The following is a 13,460-nucleotide window of genomic DNA, read 5'->3' on the forward strand; positions in this document are numbered from 1 at the left end:
ACCGCGAATACCAGCTCTGGTCCCACCCACTTTGCAAAGGACAAATGATGAGGAGGGGGGCGGAGAAAAGAGTCAAGGCCACGTGACACTCCCTCTCCCGCCGGCTGCGGGCTGGCGGACCCGGAAGAAGGAGAGCCTACGTGTGCGCACGCGCAGACCGTCCCCCTTTTCCTCACCTCCTTCCGGCCCTTCGTTCTCGCCCCAGAGCCCCTCACTCCGTCCCGCGTGCGTTCGTGCGTGCGTGAGTGAGCGTGCCGGCTGCCCCCACGCCCTCGCCTCCGCGGACCCCACACGCCAGTGCCCCCTCTCCCCGCTGTCTTCCCCCCTTCAGGGATCGTTCCCCTCCCTGGGTGCAGGCGGCCAACCATGTGCTCCCTAGCAACGGGCGTCACCGGTGGGTATCCCCTTCCCCTTAGCAACGGGGGCCTGCTGCGGCCTAGGCTTGGCAGGTGCGGCCGGCAGGGCGTGGGTCCGATCCTCAGACCTTGTCTTGTGCTTGTCAGGCGCCAGGCGCCGGCTGGAGGAAGCCGAGGGCGAGGAGGAGATGCCCGCGTTGTCGGACAGCGGAGACGAGGCGGCCTGGGAGGATGAGGAGGAGGAAGAGGAGGCGGACCCCCGCCGCGAGAAGCAGCAGACCCCCTGCCTGTTCTGTGACAGGTTCGTTGGCTGGCCCAGCCTCAGTTTCCTCACCTGTAAAATGCGCCCACGTCACCGGGCTGTTGTGAGGGTTAAAGGAGAGCCCGGCCGGGGCCTAGAGCCCTGCAAACCCGGGGTTCGGATCCCAAGCCCGGGCAAGGCTCAGCTAACCCTCCGTAAGGTGAGAGGGTTGGACCACACGTGGACCCCCTACCCCACAAGTGCAAGTCACAGCATCAAGCATTTAATACGCACCCTACTGCGTGCCAGGCCCCGTGTTAGACACCGAAGAGAGGAGGGAGACAGCCATAAACAGCCGGGGAGGTCGGAGATGCTCTGAGGAGGGAAGTGAGGACGCTCCTGGGAGAAAGCCGGGCGGGCAAACCCCGGGCATGGAAGAGTGACGTCAGTTGGAAGAAACGAGAGGGAAGCCGGGGGCACCGCCTCTAGGGATAAGGTTTAAGAATGAAAAAGCCAGCGGGAGCCAGCTGAGAACGAGGCTTGAACCCCAGAGCGTCCTGCGGGGAATAGGGAGCCGCTGAGCTTGGTGATTGCAGAGTGAGGGAGGTTATGAGGTCAGATCTGTGGCGAGGAGAGGCCAGAACGGGGAGGGACATTAACCAGCCTACCTTAAGGCAGAGTAATGAGATCAGGCCCTTTGGGGGAGATTATGGAAGCCGTTATTATATTTGATCCTGGAAGCAGTAAGGAGCCCTGCGATTCACTGCATGGGATACGGTGGGTCAGACCTGGGCTCCGGGAGGATGACGCTTATAGCAGAGTAGAGGATGGACTCTTCCGCTCAAACGTCACTCTCCTATCTAAATGCCAGCCATAACTGCCTGCTGAGAGGTGGCTTAGGGGACAGAATTGGGTGACCTCAAGCGAAATTAACTAGCTTATCTCAAGGGAGACCACAGGGTTTAGGGGCAGAACTTTTCTAGACTTGGAGAGGACCTTGTTTTCAGTATTAGCTTTGTCGGTTTTTATGTGTGTGACTTTTACTATATAAAAATTCGGGGCCAGTCGCCTTTGTCTTTCTAGGGCTGTTTCCTTAACTAAATGAGAAGGTGCAGTGTTCATTAGCAAAACAGAATTGAATTAGCCCCAAAGAAACATGAAATACACAAAATTAGAGAAGGTACCCAAGTGTTCATGGGGACTGTTTATGCCCCACCTGTGGCAGAGCATTCCTAGCTGATAAAGGTCTAATCAGCCACCATGGGACTATATACTTGATTCTTATATAGTGACGTCATTTTGGTTTTCTTTGAAAACAAAGGACAACTAAATGAGAGGATGAATCCTATGACCTCTGGGGCCTCTACTTCCTACACTGTTAAAGGGACAGGTTGCATAGATAATCTCTAAGATTCCTACTTGCCCTAAGTGCTGTTTTAAAATGTCAATTTGAGTTCTGAAGATTAAATTTTGAGAGATAGCCATTAATGATCTTTTAAGTCCAAGAGGTTTATCCCCAGTAAGTGGCTCCATCTGTTGGTGCCTCAGTTTTCTCATTTGTGTTCTTTGTGCAAAAGGAAATCTTTGTATTTAGTGTTATACTTTACAAGTAAGTACAGGTCAATAATTAGTCTCCATTTCACGATGAAGAAACAGATTTAAAGAGATTGAGCCAGGGTTTTTGGTAAAGACTTAAAGAGCGTGTTTATCAAATCTGAAGATGGGTGATAAAATTGAGATCTTAAAAATGTTTTGCTTTTCTAGAAGGAAGGTTTGAATTAGATCTGATGAAATTTAATTGGTTTAATATAATGTCCTGTACTAGGGTTCAGGGGTTAAGTTTGCACAAGTATTTATTAGGAAATGTATAGTTCTGTAACATGCATTTCACCGTAGTTGGCACATTTGTAGTATTTTGTTCAGTTTGGGTTGCCTCATTTATGAATGATGTTGACAGAATGGATTGATGGTTGAGATTAGGACTGTTAGGAGATATATCTATTCTAGAAGAATCATTTGAAAAAAACTAGTTATATTTAACCTGTAGAAGAGAAGATTTGAGAAGACATTTTCAAAGATTTGAATTGTCATTGTATGGAAAGGAGATTGGACTTATTTCTGACCTCAGAAAATAGAATTAAGAACCACTAGAGGAAGTTATGTAGAGGTAAGGTTGTCCAAGAGCTGTCCAAGGTAAGAACTGCAATCTCTGAAGACAGAGCCTCCTTATCTCTGGAGGCCTTCAGGTGGGTACTTGGTTGACTGCTTTTAGGGACAGTGCTGTTTCAGATATGAGGAGCCCTCATGTGCTGGGAACTGTGGCAGTGACAAATTCTAAGAGAAAATTCCTCCTGGAAGGAAATAAAAAGTGGGACTGAAATGATGTAAATGAGAAAAGAAAGCAGGTCATATTAGAAATTGAAAATTTTCAGAAAAATCCTGGCATTAAGCTGAAAGACTTAAAGGTAGGAGATAAGGGGAGAAGGAAAGGGAAGGGAATAAGAATTGATATCATATCAACTACATATAAGGCACTATGCTAAGAACTTTACAAATATCTCATCTGATTCTCACAGCAACCCTGTAAGATAGATTCCCATATTATATTTGAGGAAATGGATGAATAGGGATTTAAGTGATTTCCTAATGTCACAGAGCCAGGTAGGTATCTTGAGGATTTGAACTCAGGTCTTCTGACTTGAGGCTTAGTGCTCCATCTACTCCTATGCTCCCTGTGAGGATATGGATATACATATACATAAATGTAAGTGCACATATGTATCTTTTATTTACATGCTTCACATATAATGTATATGTATGTGTATATGTTATCAGGGAATATAAGCAAAATAAAATGATTCTTTTGATACGTACAATCCCTGCTATAGTTGGTGAGTTGCCGTCCTTCATGTTTGCAGAGAACCAAAATGATACCACAATGTTACAGTCAAGTTAGTGTGTCCACTGTGGCTGTCGGACCTATTTGAGCACTAACAGTTCTGCCACAGGTTGGACACAAATAGTCCCTATGAACATTTGGAATGGCTTCCTGTTAGGATTACCAGGTGAGAACTCAGGTTGTCTGGACAGTGACAAGGTGAGAATTCAGGTTGACTTGACAGTTCTCTGGCTCAGACCTTTGGTTCGGGCCTTTAAAGGGAGTTTACACCTTAGGAATTCTAGGAGGAACAAGCTCATTGGTTGAAGTAATGTTTCCCAGAAGCCCTTGCATTATCCCACGCCCATTCTCTGGGAGGATAAAAGAAGGGCAGCATTGGGCCTGAGAGAATCGACTCTGGGATAGAGTTGTGACACCAGGCAGGCTGAAAGGAGACCAGTCTGATTTGAGAAAGGACAAGAGTTGTAGGAGATTCAGAGCTCCCAAGAAACCTGCGCACAGAGGAAAAGATTTTACAGATCTCCTCCCAGAGAAGGATTATAATTGAGTAGACGACCGGACCCTCACAATTCAAGAACATTACAGCTTCCCTAACTTTGTGTAACTTACATTTCTTCGGGGCTCATAGAGCACAGTACCTTTTCCAATGAGAGCATGCCATGCTGGACAGTCCTGTGCTAGGGTCTCCCAGGTCATACAACCAATTCTAAAGTTCTTAAGAGAGACAAAAAAAAGTGTCCTTGAATCATTTTTTCTGACTGCCTTGTGAGTGTTTGCCCTGTGTGTGTTCTCCATAAAATGCTCTTTTTGGAATGATGGTATTAATAGTAAAGAATATCTTCCAACCATAATACCCTGCAGTTATATGACTTGTCCAAGTTCACATGTCTAATAAATGTCAGCTTCTGCTCAAAATGGAGATCCTTTGGTGTAATATTATCTTCTCTAAAATATAATCATACTCTTGGAGCAGGTTTCTTGGGGAGCTTCTGGAGGCAGCCTTAGTTTCAGTTCAGTTCAATAATCCCAAATCCAGCCAGTCTCTTTCCAAATCTTATCTTCAGATCCTTTATTTTCTCCTTCAAGCCTTGTCTCTTTCACTTGGGGCTCCGGCTAGCTTTCTTAGAGGCCTCTCTCTCTCTCTTTGGTACCCAAGAGCTCTTGTCCATGCATCTCCAGCCAGCACAACAATGGAATTTGGAATGAATCAGACTCCTCCTCCCAGAGAGTGGGCTTGTGAGAGCTCCTTAAAAGTATGCTTTCTTAAAGGTGTGAATCTAGTAAATTCTAGAATTCTAGTAAATACATTACTGAACTAGAGAATTGTTAAGTACCATGCTAAATTAGATAATTATATCCATTCCAGTGACTTAGCACCTTGTAAGAATCCTAACACCTTGGCTCTGGTACTTTTTGTCTTCCTTGTGCTGCCTTCTCTGGATAAGAATGTTGCCTTATTATGCAGTAGGATAATAGGAATTTGAGTGCAAAGTGACCTTCAAGACTATCTCATCCCACACCTGATGGAAATTAAATGATTTCCCAAGGTCACATAATATGTTTTTGTTTGTTTGTTTGTTTTTTGAGGCTGGGGTTAAGTGACTTGCCCAGGGTCACACAGCTAGGAAGTGTTAAGATCTGAACTCGGGTCCTCCTGAATTCAAGGCTGGTGCTCTACCCACTGCACCACCTAGCTGCCTCGGTCACATAATATGTTGAAGAGCAGTGTTAAACATGTGTCCTCTGCCTCCAATCCTATGGGCTTTCCATTATATCATACTCAGATTCACAGATGTCTTGCCTTGGGATAGCTTTGATGAGTGTTACAGATACTTAATTGGTGAAAAAATTTTGTTCACACTATAATTAATGCACATGTACTAAGCATATATGAGACATTTAATCAGTTGTTCTCAGTAATGTTATTCAATATAGTTTACTTTCTGCAGTCCTACTCTTGTGTCCTTCAGTTTTGCAAGTCACATAGTAAAGAACTTTAGACCTCACGATGTCCATGTACGTTTGGAATGCCAAGTAGGTTTGGAACACTACAAGATCATTTTGTAAGCATTAAAGCCCTATGGGAATGTGCCAGATTAATAAATTGTGCCTTACACTTTTTTTCGTCTCTAAAACCAATGTGCCAGCTCAGAACCTTTAAAAGCAGAATTTGCACTTTGAAGTGAGGGGAAGAATTCCAAGTTAAAAAATATTCTTGAGAAAGAGAAAATAAAGACTTTATGTGTAATAGACAACTTACAAAATAAAAATTATCATTTTGAAGACAAATGAACTTTGGTAATAAAAGGACAAATATTTCTATGATTGTCCAATAGAATTCAGACCTTGTATCATAATGTAATGGCAAGAATCCTGGACCATGGGAGACCTGGATTCTTGTCCAGGCTGTGTTGCTAATTAGCTGAGTGATGGGAGGGAAAGTTACAACTAAAATTGTACCTTAGCCTGTCTTTGGATTAGATGATCTCTAAAATTCCAGCTCTTAAATCTTGTGATTCTGAGGACTAATTTTGAGTGGAAGGAAATTAAGATGCTTATTCTACAGAAGTCTTGCTTTATTGCCTCTTGCTTTGGAGGTGACCTTGTGTTCTTGAAGCCTATACAAATGAAAAGCAAAACCTGGCAGATGCCAGCATACTGGAAAGGTTTCAAATGTTACTTCAGTAATAGATTATTTTGTTATCTGAGAACCAGGCTAATTATGGAGATGTTAATCACTAGAAAGTTGTGGAATTTTTGGCAACAGTAATCCAAGGGGGAAAAAAAAGCAAAAAAAAAAATGTTTCTGCTTCTGATGCTGACTTCTTTGATTGTGGTGTGACAGAAGGGGATAGAGAGGTACTTAGGAATGCCATTGTTCTTAAGATTGTAAACTTTATTGTAAATGCAATGATTTTTTTGGTCCAACAACCAGGAAGTGGTTCTGTTATGTTACCTTAATTGAAATAGTTGTCAGAACAGAGTTCCAGCTAGATGGAAGGAAAGGTCAAGTTTAGCCAAAATGAAACAAAATTTAAAAGTTGGCAGAGTTGTTTTGTATTATGGGACACTAAAAGGCAGCCGTAACCATCATCCTTTGATGGAAGGCTTTGTCATCTTGGTTTTTTTTTCCCTGCTCACAGTGAACATACTGTGATTGGCACTGATTCCCCTAGTGGAGGGAATGCTAGTTGCCCTTTTCCATTTTGATCCTTAAATCCACTCCCAATAGGTAGTAGACCTCTTCTTGTTGGTAGACACTCTCTTGTGTCCTATAAACTCCTGGGCCTTTCCATTGACTCTTCATCCTTGGGGTTTTGGAGCTTTCTATTCATTTTGAATCTGAACTCCAACAAGTATGTTGGCTTTCCTAATTATAGGGTTAAGTTCTTGAGGTCAGGGATTTATTCACCTTTGTCTCCAGTAGCTGGCACTAGTAAGCACTTAATAAAGGTTTTTAAAATTCATCTAAAGGCTGAATAAATTGAGAAATTCTTTTCACCACTTAACATGTTTCTTCCCAAAAAAGTAAATTTCTGCAGATTAGGGCTATTTTGTTTTGTTCCTTGTGTCCCACATGAAATGCACATAGAATACTCTTCATAAATGCTTGTTCTATTAAAGAGCCTGCAAACTAATTGAACATTTAAACTTGATATTTTCCTTTGATTTTTTTCAGCCTGGGAATGGGAATATGGTTTGAGTTAAATAAATACAAGTTCTCTTAAGCTTAAAGAAGAATCTTTGCATCTTATTTAAAAAACTTTCTTCAAGAAGAGTGTCAGAAGGCAGGGGGTAGAATGAGCCCCCCAAAAGAAATAATTCTCTTTTAATAACAACAAAACACTTGGTTATAGATGAGAGAAAAATTGGCTGACTGTACTAAGAGATAAAATGAACTGGTCGGGACAAAGGTCAAAACCAGAACTAAATGAGAAGAAAGGATAAAGATTTAAATAAAATAGTGGCATGCCACAGTCAGAATTACAATTCAATTTGACTTCAAAACCAGGGAAGTAATAATAAGCAGAGAGCTATTAGCAATGGTGACTTGCTGGTGACAAATATATATATACACACACACACATATACATATATATATATACATACATACAAACACACACACACACACACACACACACACACACACACACACACATATATATATATATATTAAGAGAACTACAATATAGCCTTTAGCACAGGAGATCTTAATGGAAAGAGAGGGATAATTATTATACAATTTGGGGGTCTTCCTAAGGACTATGAACATTTATCAATGGATGATGTACCCATTTTAAAGAGGTGATTGATTCTTTGAAGTGTAAATTGATACTCATTTAATATTTAGAGGCAATCAAATGTGAGTATTGGGTCTTGAATCAGACCTAAATTCATTTGCAGTTTCAGACCTACACTCTCTGATTTTAAGCAAGTCATTTCACCTATGCCTCAGTTTCCATATCTGTAAAGTAGGAATAATAATAGCATTTACCTCTTAGAATTTTTTAAGAGGATCAAGTGAGATAATATTTGTATGGATTTGAGAAACAATGTTATATGGATTCTTGTTGTTCCCTGGGCTATATCCCTTAAAGCCTATGTTTGCATTTCAGGTTATTCACTTCTGCTGAAGAAACATTTTCTCACTGTAAGTCTGAACATCAGTTTGATATTGATAACATGGTTCATAAACATGGTAAGTGTTTTTTTTAAATTTATTTTCATTTTGAAATTTTAGATTAAATATCATTTTTCACCTTTTTATAGTTTTCTTTAAAGTGAAACTTTTTTAGAGTGACTGCCTAATGTTTTCTAAAAGTAAAGTATTTTTGACCGAGAATATAGGTTGATGATAGCTTATTATCTAAAATCCATATTGAAAGTCATTTCACCTTTTAGACAGTTACAGTCTGTTCGGTTTTAGTCCAGGAAAATGGGTTTTTCAGATGTTTCAATGCTTATTTTTTTGTGTTACAGTTTAAAAAGAAAAGAAAATTGTAAACATATTTCATAATATGTAAGTTAGGATATAAAAGAACAAGGGCAGCAATGAGGTTGGAGTTTTTGAGATATGAGCTGGTCTTTAGAATTAAAATCTTGAGAATTAGTTGACAGAATGGATTGCATTGCTCTTCAGGTCTTGATTTGAGCTTTGAGAAATATTTTGTTTTCTCCATTAAAGTGATCACTAAGTAACTAAGGAGTACACAGTAGACATATATGAAGAAAAGCCAATGGAGAAAGAAAGTAATTACTGGAAATTAAGGAATGGAAAGTCTTATATTTGAATTAAATAATTTTGAAAAAGATATTTGTAGTCCATGTACTTAGGGCATGCTAAAGGGCCAACCTCATTTATTACTTGTGCTCATGATTCTCACTTCTTTCATGGGAACTTGCTTCTTTATTTATTCCCTTTCCTTCTCATATCTTCCAGCTCTCCTTAGTATCTGGCTCTTTCCTGTTGCTTACAAACATGTCTACATATCTGACATACTTTAAAAACTCTCACTTGACTCTGCCATTCCTTCTTCTTATCATTGTATATTTCTTCTTTTTAATAAATGTTTATTGCTATCTTTTATATTTGTATCACCTTATTTTTCTCCTTTATCCTTTCTCTTTTCCCCTTCCAGTGAATCATTCTTTATAACCGCGTGTATTTTCTAGAAAGAAAAAAGAGAAAGGAAAAGAAATCAGATTCTGTTGATACATTGAAAAAAATATGACAATTACTACAGTTTTTTTGCACCTGAGAATGGTCTACCAGGTTCTACCTCTGTAAAAGAATTGGGGGAGGGCTCTTAAATTTCTTCTTTGGAGCTAAGTTTATTCTTTTATACTTCTGCTGCATTCATATTCATTGTTTTGTGGTAGTCTTTCCATTTGTATCTTTGTAGTCATTATAGATGTATATCTTGGCTCTGTTTACCTTTATTCCAGTTCATTTAAGTCTTTCCATTCTTCTTGACATTATCATATTCATTCTTCTATATATATTCGTTATATTCATTGTTTCTATTCTATTGCATTCTTATAATACAATTTATTTAACCATGCCTAGTAGAGAGGGCATTTACTTCATTTCCACTTCTTTTCTACTAAAAAGTTCTGATACAAATAATTGGGTGTGTGTGTATATATATGTAAATAATTTGAAATTTTTGTTGTTTTTGTTATTTTAATTTTTTTCTGGACTTAAACGTCAAAAAAAAAATAACAGAAGGTATAGGGAAGAAAGGGAAAAAATTTGTAACACAAGATTTTGCAAAGGTGAATGTTGAAAATTATCTATGCAAAGATTTTGAAAATAAAAAGCTTTAATAAAAAAATTTTAGATGTGTACATACAGACATTATATATGCACTGCTTAAAAAAAAAGTTTTCATTTAACAAACTTTTATTTCTCTTTCAGCCCCTCCACAACAAAAAGCAAACCTTTATAAACCTTCTACCATGCTCGTCCCTTGGCCTTTTAGTGGCTTACTGTCAGGGCATCCGTTTTGGGGAGGGTCTTTCTGAACTTAAACCATCCCCACCTTCCCTTTTTTGTTTACTTTTTGTGTGTTTTTTTCTGGGCCAGGTCCATCCCCAGTGTCACAAAGCTCTTAAGTTTTCTTGAACTTGGAAAATGTCTCACCCCTGATCTTTTGTTGACAGGGCGCGCATTTTTTTTTTAATTAATTTTATAATTATAACATTTTTTGACAGTACATATGCATAGGTAATTTTTTACAACATTATCCCTTGTACTCCCTTCTGTTCCGAATTTTTCCCCTCCTTCCCCCACCCCTCCCCTAGATGGCAGGCATTCCCATACATGTTAGATATGTTATAGTATATCCTAGATACTATATATGTGTGCAGAACCAATTTTTTTGTTGTTGTTGCACAGGAAGAATTGGATTCAGAAGGTAAAAATAACCTGGGGAGAAAAACAAAAAATGCAAACAGTTTACATTCATTTCCCAGTGTTCCTTTTCTGAGAGTAGCTGATTCTGTCCTTCATTGATCAATTGGAATTGGATTAGCTCTTCTCTATGTTGAAGATTTCCACTTCCATCAGAATACATCCTCATACAGTATCATTGTTGAAGTGTTCAATGACCTCCTAGTTCTGCTCATTTCACTCAGCATCAGTTGATATAAGTTTCTCCAAGCCTCTCTGTATTCTTCCTGTTGGTCATTTCTTAATATTCCATAACATTCATATACCATAATTTACCCAACCATTTACATTCTCCAATTGATGGGCATCCGTTCATTTTCCAGTTTCTAGCCACTATGAAAAGGGCTGCCACAAACATTTTGGCACATACAGGTCCCTTTCCCTTCTTTAGTATTTCCTTGGGATATAAGCCCAGTAGTAATAGGGCTGGGTCAGAAGGTATGCACATTTTGATAACTTTTTGGGCATAATTCCAGATTGCTCTCCAGAATGGTTGGATTCTTTCACAACTCCACCAACAATGCATCAGTGTCCCAGTTTTCCCACATCCCCTCCAACATTCATCATCATTTGTTCCTGTCATCTTAGCCAATCTGACAGGTGTGTAGTAGTATCTCAGAGTTGTCTTAATTTGCATTCTGATCAATAGTGATTTGGAACACTCTTTCATATGAGTGGAAATAGTTTCAATTTCATCATCTGAAAATTGTTCCTATCCTTTGACCGTTTATCAATTGGAGAATGGCTTGATTTCTTATAAATTAGAGTCAATTCTCTGTATGTTTTGGAGATGAGACCTTTGTCAGAACCTTTAACTGTAAAAATGTTTTCCCAATTTGTTACTTCCCTTCTAATCTTGTTTGCATTAGTTTTGTTTGTACAAAAGCTTTTTAATTTGATGTAATCAAAATTTTCTATTTTGTGATCAATAATGATCTCTAATTCTCCTTTGGTCACAAAATCCCTCCTCCTCCACAAGTCTGAGAGATAAACTATCCTATGTTCTTCTTAATTTATTTATGATCTCATTCTTTATGCCTAAATCATGGACCCATTTTGATATTATCTTAGTATGTGGTGTTAAGTGTGGGTCCATGCCTAGTTTTTGCCATACTAATTTCCAGTTTTCCCAGCAGTTTTTGTCAAATAATGAATTCTTATCCCCAAAGTTGGGATCTTTGGGTTTGTCAAACACTAGATTGCTATTTTTATTCACTATCTTGCCCTGTGAACCTAACCTATTCCACTGATCAACTAGTCTATTTCTTAGCCAATACCAAATAGTTTTGGTGACTGCTGCTTTATAATATAGTTCTAGATCAGGTACAGCTAGGCCACCTTCATTTGATTTTTTTTTTTTTTTTCATTACTTCCCTTGAAATTCTCAACCTTTTGTTCTTCCATATGAATTTTGTTGTTATTTTTCCTAGGTCATTAAAATAGTTTCTTGGGAGCCTGCTTGGTATAGCACTAAATAAATAGATTAGTTTAGGGAGTATTATCATCTTGATTATATTCACTCGGCCTATCCAAGAGCACTTAATGTCTGACTTTATTTTTGTGGCAAGTGTTCTGTAATTTTGCTCATATAATTCCTGACTTTCCTTTGGTAGATATATTCCCAAATATTTTATACTATTGACTGTTATTTTGAATGGAATTTCTCTTTGTATCTCTTGCTGTTGGATTGTGTTGGTAATGTATAAAAATGCTGGGGATTTATGTGGATTTATTTTGTATCCTGCAACTTTGCTAAAGTTCTGAATTATTTCTAATAACTTTTTAGCAGAGTCTTTGGGGTTCTGTAAGTATACCATCATATCATCTGCAAAGAGTGGACAGGGCTTAAATTTTATGGATGCATTAATAAATTTTCTAAGATTTAAAGTAAGTGAATACACATGAAGAATAAGTAAAAAAAGGAAGCCTTTCAGATTTCATATTTCTTGTATTAGTTAAATCATAGTCATTGGAGAAGTGCTTATCCTAAGAATCAATGTACATATGACGTATTTTTAAAATACCTTAGTATCAGCAAGAGTCCTTTGAAGAAAACTGGTGTTTGACTTACTAAATTGGTGCTCCAGAATTTGATTTGAGGCATTATTGTAAAGTTGTTCAGAGGGGAATGTTGAGAGAGCCTGACTGGATTTTTTTCCTACTCTACTACTTTGGTTCCAACGCTGGATATCAGGTAGAGTAGAAAAAACAGTTCAGTCAGGCTCTCTTAATATTTCCCACCAAACAATTTTATCAAAATCTTATCAGAGATATTTAATACAGAGGTTTTTTTTTTTTTTTTTTTTTTTTTTTTGTCCCAATTGCCTGCTTTGCCTCTTAGCCTAATTTCTTGGACTTTGTAAACAAGTGATTCATTTTCATGTAATCAAAAGTACCTATTTTATCTAATACAATTATTTTTCTCACTTGATCCTCTGCCTGGTAATAGCTGCAAAACATCCTTAATCTAGTTTCTTGTGATTTTTTTTTTTTTTTTTCTGTTTTTGCCATCTACTTGTCTTCTCGTTTCTTTTCTGATTTCTAATTCTACTTGACTTTCTTAATTGCTAACTAATTCTAGTGGCCTTTTCTGTCTCTTCATTTGATATTATCTTCCTTCTGCTTATTTGACCACTTCCGAAGTACTTTCTTCTCCTTTGGGTTTCATAGCTGTTTTCATGACTCTCCTCTTGGCCCTCCTTCTGTAGCTATATTTACTGGATCTCCATCCTCCTGCCTTTTGTGTGGATTTTCTTCTGAGTCCTGAACTTTTTCTCTTTCTTTGAACTCTTTTTATTGGTGATCTCATTAGCATCCACAGATTCAATTGTACTCTCTCTGAAGATAATATCCTTGATTTCTCGATATCTTAAAAATGGAATTTATTATATTTTCCCTAAAATCATCTCTGCAACAAATTAATCTATTTTCATTAATCTTATTTCCATCTATTTCCACTATCCAATAACTAATACTCAGAATCTTGAAATTATCTTGAGTTTTTTTTACCTC

At 38.4% G+C, this 13,460-nt stretch overlaps 1 protein-coding gene across 1 annotated transcript in view; it reads left to right on the top strand.

The window, feature by feature from the left end:
• The first annotated feature begins 203 nt into the window (after positions 1-203).
• The window catches only part of PRMT3 (protein arginine methyltransferase 3), a 141,207-nt gene continuing 127,950 nt past the window's right edge, over positions 204-13,460 (top strand). The window contains exons 1-3 of the mRNA XM_074275636.1: positions 204-394; positions 504-657; positions 8,113-8,195. Coding sequence (XP_074131737.1) covers positions 367-394; positions 504-657; positions 8,113-8,195 — 265 coding nt within the window. The 5' untranslated portion in view covers positions 204-366. The remainder of the gene's footprint in view (positions 395-503; positions 658-8,112; positions 8,196-13,460) is intronic.

This window comes from Sminthopsis crassicaudata, chromosome 6, assembly GCF_048593235.1.
Source record: "Sminthopsis crassicaudata isolate SCR6 chromosome 6, ASM4859323v1, whole genome shotgun sequence".
Lineage (NCBI taxonomy): Eukaryota > Metazoa > Chordata > Mammalia > Dasyuromorphia > Dasyuridae > Sminthopsis > Sminthopsis crassicaudata.